This window comes from Squalius cephalus, assembly GCF_949319135.1.
Source record: "Squalius cephalus genome assembly, chromosome: 2".
Lineage (NCBI taxonomy): Eukaryota > Metazoa > Chordata > Actinopteri > Cypriniformes > Leuciscidae > Squalius > Squalius cephalus.
The window spans coordinates 23,702,155-23,723,685 of NC_137123.1; the positions used below are offsets into that span (position 1 = coordinate 23,702,155).

General features: G+C 37.1%; 1 protein-coding gene across 1 annotated transcript in view; it reads left to right on the forward strand.

Annotated features, from left to right (window-relative positions):
* Positions 1-8,319: 8,319 nt before the first annotated feature.
* The window catches only part of fbxo41 (F-box protein 41), a 57,717-nt gene continuing 44,505 nt past the window's right edge, over positions 8,320-21,531 (forward strand). Inside the window, exons 1-2 of the mRNA XM_079897769.1 lie at positions 8,320-8,526; positions 19,739-20,726. Of these exons, the coding sequence (XP_079753895.1) occupies positions 20,008-20,726 (719 nt within the window). The 5' untranslated portion in view covers positions 8,320-8,526; positions 19,739-20,007. The remainder of the gene's footprint in view (positions 8,527-19,738; positions 20,727-21,531) is intronic.

The following is a 21,531-nucleotide window of genomic DNA, read 5'->3' on the forward strand; positions in this document are numbered from 1 at the left end:
ACATTTCAGACACATGCTATCGTTGCTAAGCAAACAGTAGCTAATAATATCCTCAGTAAGCATTTATTGCTAAAAAGCTATAGGAAAAGCACAGCACATCATGAATGGAATCCATCAAAATACAAAGGTAGATGACAGGCTAGTAATTAGCCCATAGTGTGGTTGTCACTTTTTGAAATGTCTGAATTTAAAAGACTGTAGAGAGAACGCGCGCGCCCGCGAGTGTGTGTGTGTGTGTGTGTGTGTGTGTGTGTGTGTGTGTGTGTGTGGAAGGTTAGGGGGAGAACACTTCCTTTAATTGAGCAGTGCTGAAGATGACAGTGTTTCATCTGCAGCAGGTGTTTAGGAATTACTGGTCTCATTAAAAAGGCTATTCAAGGACACCGGAACGCACACAACCATGTAATATTCCCTTGCAGATAACAAGATAGAACATTGTTATCTGCAAGAAATGGATGAGGTTAAAGGAACTGATGAAGGTCTGATGAAATGTTACTGTAGGTCATGTCTACATACAGTGCTCATGGGACCAAACTGTAGTGGCTTTGGTTGAAGTAGCCTACCAGTGCAGACAGACAGACAGACAGACAGACAGATAGACAGATAGATAGATAGATAGATAGATAGATAGATAGATAGATAGATAGATAGATAGATAGATAGATAGATAGATAGATAGATAGATAGATAGATAGTGGGTGCCTCGTGCGTATTTATAATGCAACCACAAGATGGTGCTAATGTCTTACTGTAGTGATGTCCTCCATGTCTCTGCTCTTGTTTCAGGGCTCAGAGTGTCAGGTTGCTTCTCAGTCTCAGTCTGAGCTTGTTACATATTGGATCAGCTGTTTATCATTGTCACAACAAACCTCTGGACTCTGTTAGGGAGACAACAGGCAAAAGATTAGAACACCAAAGATTAGACATGTTTGAAACATGATTTTATATTCAGCTGGACAAAAAAAACAAAAAAACAAAAAAACAAAAAAAAAAACAGCTGTTAAAGGGTTAGTTGACCCAAAAATTAAAAGTCTGTCCTAATTTACTCACCCTCATGTCTTTTCAAACCATCAAGACTTTCGTTCATTTTCGGAACAGAAGTGAAGATAATTTAATGAAATCTGAGAGATGTCTGTCCCTCCATTGACAGTCTATGCAACTACCACTTTGACGCTTCAAAAAGTTCATAAAGGGATCATAAAAATAATCCATATGAATTGAGCGGTTTAGTCCAAATTTTCTGAAGAGACACGATCACTTTATACTCTGAACAGATTGAATATAGGCTTTTAATCACATTCTTTACATTGATCAGCTAACATAAACAGAAGCTCAACCGAACCTGCTTGACACGTGAGAACAAATCTCATTGGTTCTTGTGGAACCTCAAACGTGCTGCGTAACATGAGAATGAACCTCATTGGTTCTCACACGTCAAGCGAACACGCTCAGGCTTCTGTTTACCACGACTGATGTGTGCATTGATGAATGTTAAAAGCTTAAATTCAATCGGTTCAGTGTATAAAGTGATCGTGTCTCTTCAGAAAATTTGGACCAAACCCCTCAATTATGGATTCGTTTTACAATCTCTTTACAACACCTTTTTTCTGCAAATAAGCAAACTTTTTTGGGTGTTATTCCATAAAATGATTATGTGTGTTCAACTGTTCATCTTTGAACTAGGCTCAAATGTATCTTAAAAACTGTCACTACCGAAACATGTTGTGACCGATCATGTTTTTCTGAGTGTTATTCAGTAAAATTTAGTTTGTGTACAACTGTTCAGAACTGTGCTAGTTAACCATGTGCTGATTAGCATCTTTGAGCTAGGCTCAAAAGTATGTAAAATTGTCACTACAGAAACAGAAAGAAGTCATGACCGAAACATGTCATCATTGTTTTGGTAGTGACAAAAGGGAATACATAATCATTTATTTGGGGGAAATAAACAAAACTTTAGTATAGTGATGGAAATCATTAGTATCTTAATATGTTTTAGCAGTGTTTTAGTATGTGAGTTTAATAAAATTCTGTAATGTGTTGTGGTCGCTACCAATACATTACTGTCACCACCGAAAATGTGCCGTCATGACCGAAGCATGGATGTTTTGTCTAAAATAAAGTATATTGAATTATCAACTACGATGTTATTATAGTGTTTGGTTCAATGTATATTCAAACTAATGAATCCTTAACTTTGAAATCAGTATGATTAACTTAATGCCTTTTACAAAGAAAGATTGGATTCAAAATACTACAAATCTTATAAATGACACTTGAAATATTGTTAAAATTGTAATTGATATTTATTTACCATTGAATTAAAAAAAAAAAGCAAAAAATATATTTACATGGTAGATGTAAACAAAATATTAATAGGTCAATATAAGCCGCCTTATTAAATGATTTATTATTGTGTTTCGGCAGTGACAAATTTGGGGAGAGGAAAAATTCCAAAACTTTCTGAAAAGACAAGATGATAATTAAGTACACAATTACTAGAAATGTGTACCTTGGATATTATAGAATTTGCATAGCCTACATACAAAATTTGTGGAAAAAGACAAAAAAAGTGTGTTTTTTTTCAAGACGTTTCCAATTCTGTAGAATGGCCCATGCTTTGGGACACACTTATTCTAATCTCACATACTGTTTAGGATGGATAGTATGGACATTGAGAGGCAGTGCATGTCTGTGTGAGGTAAAAGGACACAAGCTCTTAAAACTCCGCCCTCTGTGCCGGGAGCAGCAGCTCATTTGCATTTAAAGGGACACACAAAACCAGTGCGTTTTTGCTCACCCTCAAAAAGTTAAAATTTTAGCATGCTATAAAAACACACTCTGGAGACATCAGCAACTAATTTTACATCTTGTGAAAAGGGCATTATAGGAACCCTTTAACTAAGTATTGCTTTACATTCACTGAATGACTGGATAGCTCATGACGTCAACAGTGAAGCCACCGCGCCGCCATATTGGTATTCCCTAGTGAGCTCACACGTTCTATTGAATCAATAGGAAATTTTATGATTTGACTGAGAAAACATTGCCTAACGAGACACCGTTTTTAAATCTAAAGTCTCCCTGTACATTCTCACAACGCAAACATCCTAAGCATTTAAATGGGTATTTGTTTAAAGTCGGAAATTTTTCCTGCTTATTAAAAAACGGCAATTTCTTTGCAAAACCCAGATAGCAAGGTGACATTGATTAAATGTTGAAATTCCATCAGAATCATCATTTTGGTTGTGGTTGAAAATTCAATGCTAAATAATATTGGATCAATGTTGAAAAATCAATGCTAAAATAATATTGGATCAATGTTGAAAATTCAATGTTAAAATAATATTGAATCAATGTTGATAATTCAATGTTTTTCAGTGTTGAAAAGACAAACATTGAATCAATGTTGATTTTTGGTCATCTTAAATTTCTCCACTGGTTGCCTAGAGACAATCCTAACATTGGTTGCCAACCAATCAGATCAAAGCGCTGCATAACGGTCAACAGATTTCAAGCGCGGCATAACAGATTTCAAGCGCGAAACAGACAGACAGACGAAGTATTCGGGCAACGACAAAGTGATTTTTAGAGGTAAGTTAATCCTAAATCTCTAATCTTTCATTTCTCAATTTTATTTATCTATATTTCTTTCAACTTGTTTGCTTTTCCTGGGTGAGTCGGAATTAACTGCTATGTTAAATGTAGGCCTATTAGTAACATGGACACAAACCAACGGCCGGGATTTTCCCTACTAATATATTGAATTTCAATTTGTCTTTTACCAAACGCCATCGTGGGTAAATTGTTCATTTTCATTCTAGGGCGAACTAACCCTGAAGTTAAAAAAGGCGCAAAGAAGCGAGAGTTCTTTGGGCACGCAAATGGAAGACGACGTGCACGATGGGTAATATATTTTTTGTATTCAAATAATAGCAAGCTATTTTTTTTTTATTATTAATTTATATCTGAGTTCTGATTTCTGTTCTGGTTCTTTTGTTTTATGGTTACTCAGCTATGTTGCTCTTGTTTTTGTTTTATTTTATAATGCATGTTATATCTTTTTTTTATTTTATAATGCATATCTTGTTTTATTTTTTAATGCATGCTATATCGTTTAATCATGTTGTTCTTCTGTAAAGCATTTTGGTCTGTTCTAAATGTGCTAAATAAAATTGAATTTGAAAAATTTATCAGAGTAATGTTTCATTCTTTCTTACCATAGTACTGCACTGTTTTTGTCTTTGTCACCACGAAATGTAATTTTTTTCTGAATGTGATATTTCCTGTTCAGTTTTGGGGGCATAAATAAATACATTTACTTGTAAACTGATGGACAGTTTACTTTGAATGACATTTTGATTAAAAACATATTTAATTGCTAATTACTAATGAGTCATTTAAAATTTCAAGCACAAGCATGATAAACTAGCATAGAATCTTGCTGTACATAAAACAAGATTGATTTTATATTGTTTCTATGTTGATTCAATGTTAAGTGATTTAATTATGGTTGAAATAATATTGATTTTATGACCATATTGATTGATTTTTCATCGTTGAAATAACATTATTTCAGGGTGCAAACCTGATGAAAAATCGGGTGTTGTTAAATTGTTAAAATGTTAAATTTCAACATTGATTCAATGATCTTTTGGTTAATACATAACATTGATTCAATGTAGATTCAATGTTGGTCTGCTATCTGGGAAGGAATAAAAAGCTGTACGAGAACACTAGTCGGCCTTCACTGAAAAGCTATCTTCACAGGTAAGAAAAACAGTTTGATACTATTAATTAAATAGTGAATGCTAAAGACCTATATTTTTGTGAATTGGTGAATATTTAGGTGAATATTGTTTCGTAGCCACGAATTAATAATACCTCAGCACGTTATACTAATTTGCTCCCTCGTTTTATTATATTGTAGCCACGTTGTAATTCATTAAATCAAAATGAGGGAGGGATTGGGAATTAGTTCGTCGTTCAAGTCGTCGTAACAACGAATTATTTAGATCAGTGGACAGGGCGCATAAGAACAAGCAGAGAGAGAGAGAGCCCCGGCCGCGCGCGCGCACTCTCACCGCCTTCAAACAACACGAGCACTAGGCTATTGCTCTCTCTCTCCCTCGCGCATATCAACATCAATTAACACAATAGTAAAAGGTCGGTAGACCAATTGTGTTTTATAGATTAGTAGTTTGTTCATATAAGTGTTTGATTAGCAAGTACGTTCAGGAAATGCATAATACAAATTGTATGGGTTAATGTAACGGTAACGTTAAACGGACTCTGCATGAAGCTCTTTTGAAGCTGTCAAATGGTGTCGCTATTGGACACTTAATTGTGATTATTGCTGCTCTGAGGTTTCTTATAGGCTACTGTTGACTGTTTTATCGTTGTTTTTGAAGAAGCAGCAGCTCTTGCCTCGGAGAAAACAACACGGGCATAGCGACAATTTTGCATATAAATTACTACTAATAGGGCTTGAATTACAACCTGTGGGCAGTTTTTCCTACATCCTTTTGTGAAGGTCGTTTTACACTTGTATGCTGCACAGCGGGGGCGGGTCATCCTAAAAGTGCCGTCGGAGCTACCAATCTCTGTATAACGGGCGTTGGAGCCCTCTGCTGGTAGGGAATCGTAAGATGGCCGCTCGAACACTTCCGGTGGCTTCACTGCCTGCTGGCAGTTTAGAACGTCATGAGCTATCCAGTCATTAGTGTTTACATTACGTCTCTCCTCTCCTTTTGACTTCATTTCAGGATAATCTTTCCTTTACCCTTTTCCTTATGTCTAGGGCGAGAAAGAAAGCTTGAAATTTACCGCAATGTCTTCTTGTTTACTACACATATGATTACATTTGGCGAACGGTTTGTCCATAGCGACCTTCTTCTGTGCATTTGAGGATAGCATCACTTTTTATTTTAATCAGCATGTCTGTTCTAGCCTGACGTCGTCATACTCAGATTGTGGGCGGGGCTAAGTTCGGCTGGCATCCAGGCTATGTCTGTTCCCTATTTTTCACGGGAAACAAATCCTTGCGTTTGCTAGCGCCATGCCGTATTGTCCTAAACAAGTTTCTATATAGGCACACTGTGGATTGTAATATTCTTAAAAAAAAAAAAAAAAAAAAAAAAAAACTTATTGTGTAACATTACTGTGTAAAAAAAGATACATTGACAACTTAATACAAAGTAAATAAAATAATATTTAAATTAGATAAAACTGTCCTGATAATATTTTTAATAATCTGCTTTGGCTTTAATGACAATATAAAAGCCAATATTTATTTTTTATCTTTATAATATCATGTTTTATATTTTCCTTACACAATATAAATAGGTCTTTACGCACAAAACTACACTGCCCAGCCAAAATAAATGAATAAATAGACACATACTTAAGAGTCTATGATTGGATCATTATTAGAGTGATTATTATGTTTCTACTTTCCAGCATGTTAATTAATGTTATTAATAAATTAATAACTTTTTTACAACAAAAATGAACAATCACTGAACTTACTTAAGCTGGACTATGACACTATTTTCTTCTATAAACAAACTTTGTTGCATTATTTTTCTGTTATCACTGTAAAGCTGTTTTGAAACAACCTGTATTGTAAAAAGCGCTCTATAAATAAAGGTGACTTGACTTATATGTTTGGCAACAATTCTTCTAACCCTAATTGATAGAGCGTGTAGCTTTTCATTTCTTAAAGGGGGGGTGAAATGCTATTTCATGCATACTGAGTTTTTTACACTGTTAAAGAGTTGGATTCCCATGCTAAACATGGACAAAGTTTCAAAAATTAAATTGTACGTTTGAAGGAGTATTTCTGTGCCAAAAATTGTCCTTCCGGTTTGTCACAAGTTTCAGGAAAGTTTTTTTCGAGTATGGGTATGTGTGACGTCAGATGTAACGGAATTTCCTTATATGGGTCCTAAGGGCACTTCTCCGGTAAGATCGCGGGCGCGCGCGCACTCGTAGACCAGAGCAAGAGAGCGAAAGCAGTTCGCCATCAAAGCGCCCTGCCCGGCTTTTGGGAAGCCAATGTCACCAAAGAAGTGTGTTTTTGGTTGCCAGGGCAAGACAACCCTGCACAGATTCCCAAAGAACCCAGCGTTAAGGCACCAGTGGATGGAGTTTGTTTTTCCTGAGCATAAACGGAGTTGTGTCTGTTTGTTCCCTGCATTTCGACGATGATTGTTTTATAAACAAAGCCCAGATCGACGGATTTGCAGATCGTCTAATGCTTAAGGATCGAGCAGTCACAATGATAAAGGTTCGGTGAGTAAAACTGCTTCTATTGTCTCTGTGTGTTGTTACTAGCTTGGCGCGTTAGCACAGCTTTAGCGATCGCCCACAGGGCCCGCCTCCAGCCGCTCGTTTTTTTCCGGAAAGACTCGGTACAGCCTATCTTTCTTTTATAAATATAATAAAACTAAAGACTTTTTGGAGATATGAAGGATGCAATACTACTCTATAGGTACTCAAGATTAACAGGAGATTGAGTGAAAATGAGCATTTCACCCCCCCTTTAAACAACCATGTAGGAAAACACATCATGGCCAGATTCCAGAAAGACAATGTCAAGATCTTGACCAAAAATTGATGCACCTCTCTTAATGGAAATAACATCACAACCTTTATTTCCATCAAGAGGTGCATCAATATTTGGTCAAGATCTTGTATTGACAATGCAAGAGTCAAGCACTCTGCAAAGTCTCCTCCAGCACAACCCAAAGATGACAATGAATTTAAGGTCTGAACTCAGAGGTGACAGTTCATGTGTGAAACTGAAAATGATTCTTCATGGTCCTTCCCAACCATTCTATCACAATTTGAGCCTGATGAATCTTGACATTGTCATCCTGAAATATGGCCATGATGTGTTTTCCTACATGGTTGTTTAAGAAATGAAAAGCTACACACTCCATAAATTAGGGTTATAAAACTGTTGCCAAACATATAACATCTAGAAACACAATAATCACTGCAATAATGATCCAATCATAGACTCTTAAGCATTTGCATATTTAAATAATTTTATATATATATATATATTTTTTTTTGGCTGGGTAGTGTATATAACTACTACCTATATATTTGGTCAATTGGCAGTCTTTGCTATCAAAAAGTTCAAAACCTCTCATCCAGAATATAAGACGACTGAATGTCTACAACACATAAAATGTAGCAACACTGTGTGGTGCACCTTCATCCTCAGCCTGATAAAACAATCCACAATCAAGGCTTTTTATCTTCAATACACAGCTAAAAAATAAAAAAGCTGAATCACAGTCAACTAAAACCCGACTCTAGGCAGGACAAGTAGGGCATGCGTTCTGCTCTTTGCGGTGAACGACGCGTCACACACGCCCCTTTTGATGATTTCCCTGCGCTACGCGACGCGTGTTCGCGCTCGTCTTCTGTTCTGCTGCAGAGAGTGGCGCTCGTGACGTCATCCTGCTGGAGCGGCGGCTGCTGGGCACGGGCGGAAAATGGGCACGGATCTGCGAGGTGAGAGGCACACTTTCTGACACATGTAACATGTTTTGGATGGTGACAATGGGAACGGCGTGTTCTAGGCATCGGTATTGTTGATATTAGCAAGCGGCGGTCATGTAAGGGGCGCGAGGAGACGGATTTGGACCGCGACTCGCCTACGTTATTGGAGAAAAATGGGGAAAATCTGTTGAACCGTGGTTGCACCGTCGGGCACGAATTTGCAGCGAGGGGACATACCTCCAAATATATGCCCATGATCGGTCGGTGTGCATTAACTGCGTTAGGCATTATTATTATTTGTCTCATACAATGTGGCATCTCCACGGTTAATATGAAAAGAGGTAGAGCCGCATGCGGTATCATTTCTCACATATACGTGCCCGAGAGAATGAGAACATGAGCTCCATTTCTGATTATTTAGTGCCTCCACCCTTATCTTACATGACATTTTGCCCACGACCGAATCAGCTGTCAATGACACGGAGCGCAATCCTTATTATTTAGGGAGAGATCCCCTGTGAAATGATAGGTTGTGTTTCAAAACCTAGTGAGCTGCCTAACTAGGCAGCATTTTCAGCTGCCTACGTAAACATGGCCATAATTTTTCCTTTTACTTTTCTGGAGGATTCCAGATAGTGTGGATATAATTTATAGTAATTAACAACACTTTTTGCAGTTTTACTTCCAATCCGTTTTGCAATCATGAATCATGATGATTTGCCTTTTACGATTACCTTTACTTCTGTTTTGATAAAAGACATTTCCCTTAAATACACTGACAAGGCTGCTTTTGCAATGTTTCGTTTTATGGTTGAAAATAGCCATGAGTAAGCTGAAAAAAAATATATCAAAAAGTTAAGTTTTGAAGTTTTATTGATGCCTTCCATTTTCAATTCAAATCAAAGGCATACTAAAGTTATGACTAAAGATTATATTTGATTAATTACTAAGTATTTGCTAGACTACATTAAAACATAATTTGCAACACTTCATGCAAATTTATTTCTGTGTTTGTTTTATATTGTCACTTGGAAATGCATGGTTGAAAAAAGTTGATTAATTATTTAAACAAAAATAAAAAGACACTCAACCTGTAAATACTCGTTTCCTGTTAAATGGCGTAAGAGAAATCTCAAGAAATGGTCCGCTATTGGTTATAAACTAAGAACCGATAACCAAATAGAATCTTAAATCCAAATATAAAATCTTGGTCTAAATGATTATCTGTCTGATTGTTAGTTACAAACTGCAGTTTAATTGTACTTATTTAATTACTGATAAAAAAACAAAAAAAAAACCTTGAGTGAGATCGAGAGCCCTTATTGTAAAGAAGTCCATAATGCTGCCTCTCTTTTAGCACTGCATGATATTAATAAGAGGTAATGAAAAATGACAATGAGACATAGTATTGTTTGCTGCTTCAGACATTGGTGGTCCCCTGTGTCTGATCTGCTATTGATCTCAAGCATACCCAATACTGGTTTGTTTACTTCCTGTATGGAGTCACATTTTCTCAGATTTCATGTGTTCTGTCGGGGGAAATGTGTGACAAGTTGCTTTTTAAAATTAACAAAACAAATCTAAAAATATTTGCATTATAAGACCTTGTAAGGATATTGAATTCTGTCATTTTTGGTTGTAGGAAGTAGAGTTTTAACTGGGTTTCTGGGAGCTATTTGGTCAGATATTGTTGTCATCGTGTGTAAAAAATGTGTTAAGTCCTGCAACATAAAAAAAATAAAATAAAAAGAGACACATTTTAATATCACATACTATTAAATCTTTGGTTATACATTGCATTTGCTGATTTGACAGACTTATCTAAAGTGACTTTGAGTGCTTTTAAATTACACATTTATCAGTAGGCCGGCCCTATAAAAAGTTTAAAACCATTTCTGGTGAGGATGCATTAACTCTTACACTAAATGCCATGTGGGTCACACGCATTTCAATCAGTGATCAGATCACAAAACTTTTCAGACTCTGGTTACACTGCATTTAATGCACACCACACACATTCAAATCATTGTAAATTAATATTAGTAAACAGTGTTATAAAAGTATTTTATTTCTGCCCCTTTAGCTAGATGATTAGGAAGCCTGACACACTCAATTAAATAAATTATGGGATAATTATTGTTTTTAAAGCAGATCTGCACAGTGTACCGGTAATTCCAGTTTTGTGTGTCACAAATTTTCATAACAGTTAAAATCGACCAAATCTACACTGTAAACATGTTCTTTCTGAAGTTTTTGAAGATTATTGGAGTATGTTTTACAAGAAAATACTATTCCATTCAGTCTACTTCAATATTTGATGTTTAATTCAGTGTCTTGCATTTTTTTGTTATTTTCAGTTATTTGTGAAACTTACTAGCAATTTATGAGTGAACCCCACACTATTCTTTTCAATGTGCTTCAGAGAGCAGTGTAAATGTGTTTAAAGTGCACAGAGGATTGACCACAGGCTATACTGATGGTGATTAAACTCAAATATCTAAATGGAAAACACACAGAGGCAAGATAATGCAGCAGTTATGTTTGCTAATTGCATCTGTTAACACAAATAATAATGTGTTATTTTTGTGTGCATCCTTACAACTGGACCACAGCAAACAATGCACTCAGTGGATGTGAATGTTTGCTAACCTGTATGGAAAATAACATTGGGAAATCGATTGGTCTGCATCAGCTAGTGATACAGAAACACAAGTGTGAGAGCGCCTTTAGTGCTTTATTGGGATGTCTTCCCAGACTAGTGGCATGTGATGAGCTGTGGGTAATGAGGGATAATTGGCTCAGTGAAATTCCATGGATCGATTGGAGCCAGACGAATCTTTCGCCTGTAGGGCTTCAACTTTTGGAATTGGCCATCCTGAGCAGCCTTGGCCTTCACTGTCTTCAGTTTTGTTGAGGCAGCTACTAGAATTTTGTTTGCATGCTTCATCCGAGCGTTAGCTCGTCCTTGATTCTGCTACTATGCCATCTGGCTCTTCTGGCTATGCTCCTTCATGTTATATTCCTACAGTGACCTCAAGCCTATACTTAAAATGGCATTGACAGCCGTTTTACTTCTGATTTAGTCCATTTCAAATGGTTCAGTGGAAGTCAAATGAGCTCAGGAGGTCATTTTTGTTCTAAGAAACTTGGACCATCCTGAACTGAGATATTGAGTTGGCTATAAATATAACTTAACAAATATTTGGACCACTTGAGATCGACTCATAGTCTGGAAATCCAGACCTAAATCTAAAAGATTAATGGTCTGGTGTCGACTAATGAAAATCGCCCAGCTCGAGGGGCGGCACCAAACGTGCATTTGAAAATCTCGCTGCACGCAATTGGATAACACTATGACCAATCACAACAATAAACCCCAGCTATCAGCGGAGCTAACCTTATTAGACATTCTCTGATTATACTCTTACCGTATCCGGTCGGCGAAACAGCAAAAACGTCCTTCTTGCAAAGGAACGATTCGAGCGGCGTCTTCTGTTCCTGTTTTAGATAAAAAGCCAAGTCTAACTCGTTCATTGTAGCGGCCAAAGCCGTTTCAAATAACTGGTATTCATCCATAGCCATCTTGCAATGTTTACCAATGACTTCAACGTCACAGCGCTGTCGTCATCTGTTTAGCACGCCTCTGGTCCGCCTATATCAGATAACCCGATGTGATTGGTGCAGCTCGGATACAAGAGCATATTTAATGAGCATCATTATTCGACACCAGAGTAACTCGCTGAGCAAATTCAACTTGTGCTCTCGCGAGAACTCTGGATTACCAGGGTAATCGACTCACCCTTCTGTAATGCATTTCTGGGTAGTTGATTTTATTAATTGAGAATTGATTGAATTGATTTGAAAAATAAGACAGATTGGCACTATCAGAAAAATTATTTCAGAGGCAGAACAAGTTGTTTGATTTAGATTTGTAAATTGTGTACTGTAAGATCATGAATATGCATTATGAATTATGTATTATGTAAATTGAGTTTTCAGGTATACAATTTGTGCCCTAAATTTGCATACTGAGCATTAAATTTCCCTTATAAACCCCATGAAAATGCTTGACGAGTAGTTTTCTTTTTTTATTCCTTATTTAAACTATAAGTTTGGAGGGCGGCAGTAATAATTCCTTAAAGGTTCAATAATAATAAAAAAATAATTCCTTAAAGGTTCACCATGTAACTTTTGTCCCTCTAGCGGTTAAAAAACAAAACTGCATGCATTTTGCGGAAGAACATTGTTTTGGTTGTGCTTCGACTCTGCGTGACAGTGCGGATTAATGGTTTTTTCTCATAACAAAAAAAAAGGAGAGAGATTATCCTTCTGCTCACAAAACATTCACTACTGAACTTAAGAGATATAACCAGTTTAGATGGAAAGGGTCTCAAGCTGACTAGCTGAAGACGTTACTGTTTCTATACCCATTAATAGACACGGTACTTCCTTCAAAGTAAATCCCAGCACAGCGCTACAACAACCCATAGTGAAATGACCCTTCACAACAGATAATGCTTTACAATAAACTCTGTTATAGAGCTACATATGGCAATTTATCTGTTCAATAAAATACATTACTCACCTGTCGAGTAATAAAAACAACAATTTAAATCCCTTAGTTCTCGCTATCTCTGAAAAGCCTAGCCAATGTTGATTCTTGTTTTATTACGAGCTCTGTCCCGTTCTCTTTTTTTGTCAGCAGACTCTCCTCAGTTCTGCGTTTTTTTAAAAAACAGATGATTCTCTGGAGGTTCAAGATTTATTGTGCTCCATGACAACCTTTCTCGCTTGTTGTGACACCTAACCTATACAACTCCCACACCATATACACGGCAAAGTAGCTGAAACAACTTTTCTCTATTTACGACTGTGATGAGACACGCACGGGCAAGTGACGGGCAATTTCCCATAAAAACCACCCAACAGGTAGACACTTTAAACCCTTATAATAGGCTTACCATAGTGAATCAGGGCAAGACAAAAACAAGTTTTGGAAGAAGGATTAATGATGTATTGACTCAAAAAAAGTTACATAGTGTACCTTTAACTCTTAAATGATAAGAAAAAATAAAACGTAGGCATAACAGTATGTTTATTGAATGTTAATATGCTAGTGGAATTGTGTTGCAGTTGCTTGGTGCTTTTCTTTTGTCTCTTTATTTCCAATACAGTCAGAGTTATTTGCTTGTTGTCACTCTTTTCCTGGAACTAGATTTGTGACTGTAAGGGCTGAGCTATTTTGGTTACTACTTTTAAGTCACAGGGGCATTGTGTGATCATGGTTTTCTGGTTTTACTCACTGAGGAGAAACCAGCAGTTCCAGAGACGAGATGGTGATTATCCATTGGTGTAGCAGTTAAGAGAGGACAGTCACTGGCCTACAACCTCACTTCATAAGTTAAAGTGAAATGCATCGTGTTGAGATTATGCATTATACATTTAGGTGACAAGGATCATATAAAACTTTTTTTGGGGCCGAATATGTAGGCTTACAATAATATGACTGTTCAGTTTATGTTCCTAGATATAAAAAGCAAATAAATAAATAAATAAATGTCATTGTGTTGGCTCAAAAGGATGAAATGACAGCATTCAGCTTGTACAAAGGCTCTTTTAAATCCATGAATAGAATTCAAAGATGTCATCCTGAAAATTATGTAATGCACTGATGTGGCATAAAAATACAGAGAACATTGCTCACCATAACCTGATATAATAATGCCCAATGACGTGGACACGTGATTTGCATATGAATTAACCTTTTTGGTTAAATGCTAAAACTGTGTCCCAACCAGTCACGATGCAACAAGCAATTTTTTCCATTCACAAATTAAGTTTTGAACGTAATCGCAGCCAATCAGAACACTAAAAATAAGGCCTCGTTATTTGTACGTAATTTCGCGATGTCCATGATAGATGCCATACTTTTGATGGTTTTCCTTCAATCACTTCCAGTCCATGTGCTTTGTTCATTAAACATGAGAAAGAGATCCAATGAGATTTAGATTTGGAATGGGCGTGGCTTTCCATTTGTTGAAAGACAAAGGCTGTGTCCAAAATCACCCCCTATACCCTCATTCATTATTCCCTAAATTACTCCACTAATAAAGTTCACTTGAAGGAATGAATTAAAACGAGTGAGTGAATTCGGACACTGAGTGCCCCGGAAGGGCTGCAGCTTTTGGATGGGTTGTGCTTGCTGGTTAATAATCATTTGAAACTTTGCAAACTGGCAGTTCCAGTAGTAATGAAACGATTTATCTTGAACTCTGTCATAAAACCTACCTATAAAACACAATTAAAAAAATTAATAACCAATTAAAAATGTATTTATACCTGTATGATTTTACGCTGTAGCCACAGTGAACAAGCGGTTTGGAAAATGGATGGATGGATGATTCAGCTGCGGGCGTCATCATCTGGCGTGACACGGGAATTCATTCGGCACGACCGTCACAGTGCATTATGGGTATTCTCTAGCTGCCGAGGATACATCGGTTGTACACTCGTTATTTTTTTATATATATTTATATGTTTTTTTTTTTTAAATCTTTATGTTCAGTGTTAAGAATGACAATGTGAACGCTAATTAAACCAGGACTAAATGTACCCTTTTCTATTTGAACATACCCTAAGTGAGCATTAGATGACGGTAAAGGCAATCTAAATATGAAAATAAAGAATTAAATGTAAAATAATAAATACAAATAAAAGATCCTAATATCAGCCAATAACCAATATGATAATATCCCTATTGCAAATATATATGACATGTCATAATCTGTATTTATTAATTCACAATATTCTCATTAGTTCAATGATTGGAACATAATCTCTTGGAGTTCTCTGCATCCACCCATCTCCACAAAAACTAATCCGCTGTCATTTACTCTCTTCTCAGTCCATTCCAGCATTCGTCCTGCATTCTTTGACTTTCCACCCCATCCTTCTTTCCTTGTTACCTCTCTCTGAGGTTTCATCATTACCGGCTGGCTTGTTTGTATCCATTTATTACTGTGCTTCACATTCTGAGCTTGTATCCGTGGCAACAATGGACCTCCATCTTGAAAGCAGCAGTTTGTCTGCAAGATTCAAACGGCTCTCTGTCATCAAGGTCAGAGCTGATTTCAAGAATGTTGACCGTGATATAGCCGCTCTTTCATAGCACCGGGCTATATCTCAGCCTTAAATGGCTGCTGTTAAAAGAGCCCTTTAATGGTTTTAGTTATGTTTTTGCTGCTAATGCTTGCTAAGAAGGCCTTAATCAAAAGTCTTTTGTTATCCCATTACAGATCTGAGACGAGAGAGTCTTCAAGCCCCCTTAGCAATGAAAAGGTTTTCTTTGTCTCCTCAGCTAAAGGAAGAAGGAGGTTATAGAGAGAGACAAACCCATACAGAGATCATTTGTGGCACAATAGGGACAGACCAAAAATGATACCAAGTACCTATAATGATGTGCACTCCTGACAGAATGACATATGAAGACATCCACATAATGAATCTGATTGCCCAGATTGAGGATTCTCGTGTATTTCTGCACTTTAAAATGTGTGTCACAATAGATGCTATAATGATGATGCCCTTAAATCAGCAAGCACCCTCAGGGCAAGAGCCCAGGTTTTGTACCCCCGTGGGATAGAAACAACACTAAGGTAACCGAACGTGATGAGCCAAGGACAGCAGATGTGGTCGAGGTTCACTTTTGACATGATTGTTTAAGCATGTGTTGTCAGATTTGTTTTCCTCCTCTCACGTTTTCTACAATGAGATATAGTCCAGTCAACCCAGGTCAATGTCACTCCTTATGAAATCACACTCAATTTATTACCTCAGACTAAATTCCTGGAGTATGCACTTGTCACTAAAATAGTTGTAAACCAGGCTAAGGTGGTTTACTGGTCTTACCTGGTTTAAGCAGGTTTAGGATGTTTCCCAAACTGACTAGATGGCAAGTCTAAAACCATCATAACAGACCATCCTGTGCAATGGAAACCAGGTTAGTGGTTTCAAATCATTTGTCAGTAGGGTGTTGTCTGATGTAAATTTATAATAAAATTATTTTTTTATTTAAAATTTCTGATCTCTATACAGTCCATCTGCTCATCCATTCCTTTGTTGACAAAACTGAACTTTCGGCATCATTACTTTCACATGATCCTTCAGAAATAATTCTAATATGCTGATTTGATACTCGAGAAACATTTAGTAATGTCAGTGTTGACAATATGTGTGCTGCATAATATTTTTTGTAACAATGTTAAAGTCTTTACTGTCACTTAATGCATCCTTGCAGATGAAAAGTATTAATTTCTTTGAATTTTTTTTTATCATTGCTGATTCGTTTTCTTTGGTTATGAATGAGTGTTCATTCATTCCTTTATAAGTGCACAGTCGTTTGTGTATTTGTTCTATTCTCAAATACTTATTTTTTTAAAACTTTGAATCAAATATATTTTGTAATCCATCTCTCAGTTGATTGGTTTGATTCTAGGCTTAAAATTAATGAAGAATTTGTATTAAGAACACAAATGACAAATAAACTTCCGGGGCCAAGATTTCTGGACAATTTAGCACTTTCCGCTGTACTCCATTATATTACTTGTTAAATGCACTGCTCAGCTCATGACATGCCATGGCAGATTATTTGATTCAGTATCTTGGATTAATTTTGTGGAATTGTGCTCGTATAATCCCTATGAATGAATATAAGACTCTCTCATTCACTGGAGCCTTGGCTGAAATTCATTTCAGGATCATGTGTGTAGAATAAATACTCATCATTTCCATTTCATTCCTATTCTTATCTGCTTTGTTCACAATATCATGGGAATGAAAAGGGAACAGCTATAGAAGACTGGGGAACACTAATGGGGATTCATTACACATTTAGACTTCATGTTGATGAAGTGTCTCTTTGGGAATAGTTAGATGAACTATCATGGCACGTGAACTACTACAACTAATTTCACGAAATAGGTGCCTCCTTGTCCGTTTAAGTGTTGTTAAGAGACTGTTCATTGATCTATTGCCAAACAATACATTGAGTTATGACCGTGTAGTTTGGCATATTGAAATATATACATTCTTGATTGAGGCCCAGACAGAGTATGTTAATTTCCATTAGTGCATATAAAGGCATATTCAGCTAAATCAGCTCTATGTGAGTCAATTCTCAGTTCCTTAGAGGCTGAAACCACTCAGAGAGATTAGAAAACTTAAAATCATGTACTACTCAATAGGGCTGTCAAACGATTAATCGCGATTAATCGCATCCAAAATAAAAGTTTGTGTTTACATAATATATGTGTGTGTATGGAGTATAATTATTTTCTATATATAAATACACACACATGCATATATATTTATGAAAAATGTGTTATTTATATATAAAATATTTATATATAATATAAATTATATATAATATAAATATATATACACAGTATATACATGCAAATATTTCTTAAATATATACATGCATGTGTGTGTATTTATATATAGAAAATAATTATACACCGTACACACACATATATTATGTAAAAACAAACTTTTATTTTGGATGCGATTAATCGCGATTAATCGTTTGACAGGCCTACTACTCAACTCATTCTTTAAATTGTCCTGTGGTTATTTTACCACTGTACACCACTGTTCATTTTGCTACTTCTTGCATGCAGAGTAGTGAAAATTAAGGATGTTAGAATTGACAAAAGGAATGATTTCCAGTTCAGGAACAGATTTATATTTAATCCATGGTTAATTATATCTTTGCAGTAAATTGCAATACACAAATATAAATGTGTGCCTCCAGTGAGCTGACATCAGCTTTTTATATTCGTCAGGTTGCAACCATGTCTGCACTGTTCCCACTGAGTTTGCTTAATATCAAAATCAGAAAGACATTTTTGTGTCCAAAGATTCCAGTACTTGGAAAATCATATTGAAATTGGGATGCATGTTATTGGTAGTCATTGATATCAGCCCATAAATGTGTCCTTTTAATGTCATATGTATTGGTCTGATAAGTAAAATAGACTAGTATATTTAAACAGATAAATTACAGCCAAATGATAGGATAGTTCTAGTTGGGCGACATATTGATAAGCACAAAATGTTTGTAATAAAATGTTAACTCCGAGCTTGTCTGATTTGTTTTATCCATGGAACACAGACAATCATTAGGCCTACAAGTTCATATTTAGTTCATAGTAGGCATACATTTGTATTTGTAATTTATTGCTCAATAAGAATATATCCAGTTTATCTGCATGCAAACATATTTAGGATTGTCACTACACAAAATTGTAATAAATTAAACAAAGACTTACAGATTTCGTACCTTTCAGACCTCCATAATGAATTAATGACTTGTAATTGCTATAAATACACTCTTAAATATAAAGGTTCTTTATTGGCATTGATGGCTCCATTAGGGATGTCACGGTGAAGAAATTTTCATACGAGTACATAAACTTTCAACAACACCTGTATTACCTGTACTCTACTGGTACTCACGATCACACATACTCTGCGTATAGGCCTATAATTTGTGGAAATCAGGTAACTGCTATCAATATGTGGATATTGAAATAGCTTTTGAATGCAAGGTCACTTTTGACTTTCGCTTTCGTATTCGCGATCACATGTAGGCCTACTTTGTGAGCTGCACCGCACATTTTACACAGTAAGATATTTGTCAATGACGCTTAGGCTCTGTTGCGCACCAAATCTTCCGTCATCGTCTTGTCAGTCACCTCATCTCTCCTTACTTTCTTCAGGTGATCAAGTCAAATCTGACTCCTGCTGCGACTCTGCATTTTTTGCTGTATGGAGCAGAGCAGATGCTTTCAGTTTATAATTGTAGTGTCCATTGTCCAACTGAAGTAAATGGTTTTTATTTGTATAAAAAAGCAAAACATCAGTGTGGCGGTGGGCAAGTAATGTAATCGGATGAACACAGTGTAACATCAGTAACACTTCATGAAGAACCTTTAGCATCATTAACATAATGCATATCTGTAGCTGATTTAAAAACATGTGTTGTGAAAAGCGCTATACAGTAAATTTAAATTGACAAAATGTAGACTGATATCTGCCTGCATATCTGCTTACAATTATAATGATCATTTATTGCTTTATATGCCAAAATACTTACTGCATTTAATGCATACCTAGTTAATATTTGTTCATTTTTTTGTGTTGTTCCCTTTCCCTCTTTTACTAGGACAAAAGGTTTTGACCCTGAGGAAGACCGATTAAGTGCCAGAAAGAGGCCTAAAAGCAGTCAAGACCTTACTAAAGAACTAATTGAAGAACTTGTGACTCAGAAGGAGCATGTGTGATGACCCCCTGTTCCTCGCTCAGCCTGTAGCAATCCCAGCGGATCTGAGATGAGTGGTCCTCTGTGGTGCCCGGCCGCTGTCCCTGCTTGCTCTTGGCAGCGCTTGGTGGCGTGAGCAGATTGCTCCATCGTGGCAGCCACGGGAGCGTGGAATGGCCTCTTTGGACCTGCCGTACCGTTGTCCTCGCTGTGGGGAACACAAGCGCTTTCGAAGTCTGTCCTCTCTACGCGCCCATCTGGAGTACAACCACACCTACGAGACCCTGTATGTGCTGTCGAAGTCGAACAGCGTATGCGACGCTGCTGCGCTGCTCCCCCTAGTGGCCGACGGAGCCCTCGCTGCCGAATCTCGTTTTCCATACCGCGAGTTGCCCTGCTCTGGCGAAGAGCTTGGTCTTGCCCCCACGTCTACTGCTTGCTACCTGCCTAATGTGGAGTTTCCCCTGGGCGAGATCCTGGTGAAGACAGCCATGAGCTCCGGCGACACCTTGTCCTCCACAGGGAACAATGCTGTGGCGGTGGCCGCTAATGTGGCGGCTAGTGCGGTGGAGGCGGCTTATGAGGAAGGCTTGGCTCGGTTGAAAGCTCGAGCGTTTGAGAGGCTCGAGCTGGACGAGAGGCTCGAGAAGTTGTCGGAAGAGGTGGAGCAAAAGATCTCGGCGCGTGTTGGCCGTCTGCAGGCGGAGCTGGAGAGGAAAAGCTCGGAGCTGGAAAAGGCAAAGCTGGAGAGTGAGAGGCTCTGTCAGGAGAAACAAGACCTGGAGGACAAGGCCACAGAGCTTTCGCGGCAAGTGGACGTATCAGTGGAGATGCTGGCCAGCCTTAAGCAAGATCTGGTTAATAAGGAGCAAGAGCTCTCACACAAACAACAGTAAGTTGCAATCGTCCCATCTTGTTTCATGAGCAACCTCTTAAATTCAGAAAAAGTGGCTTTGATTCTTTAAAGAAAAAATGAGAAATGTGCTTGACTGCTAGGACCTCGTTTTTGCTCAAATACTTGATTCACTCAAGGGTTCTCAAACAGAAGTTGCTTTGTGGATCAAGCAGGACTTTCACATAGGAAGAAATGCTAGATTTCGTTTTTTGACAGCTCCACGGGTTAGCCTCATTTAGACAAGGCAATTGAGCAAGACAGTTAACAAACCAGCAACTGTAGCATCGCTGTAGTATGTCTCCAGTCAGATTTTATCTGCTTTCTGGCAGACTTTTCATGTTCATGGCTGTTTCAGTTTAACACTAGAACTACCGGAATTCTATAACTACTATAATGGCCATCACAGTCATTCTGACGGCTCATATATTATTTGCATATAATTTCAATAAGCTATATCAAATCTAAGAATAAATGGATCTGTAATGTTAGGATAGGTAATAATAAACATCAGAACACTACATTTTAATTCTAATGTAGGCCTATGTGAAAATGTATTAGTTAATCGACAACCACAGAACAGCTATTGTAATTACAGATACAAAGTTGAAAGTGATCAATTTTCTATTATTTTCTTTGTAAAATGAAAACAAATGTATTCATCCTTGGATATTAGAATACAATAACTTAGAAAAACATTGCCAAAATGCATTTCAATGCATAGGTAAAACCTTTATGGGCACATTTGAAACGCTTATGCCCCAAACTGGCCAAAACCGTCACGGGAAAAGAATATGAAAATATA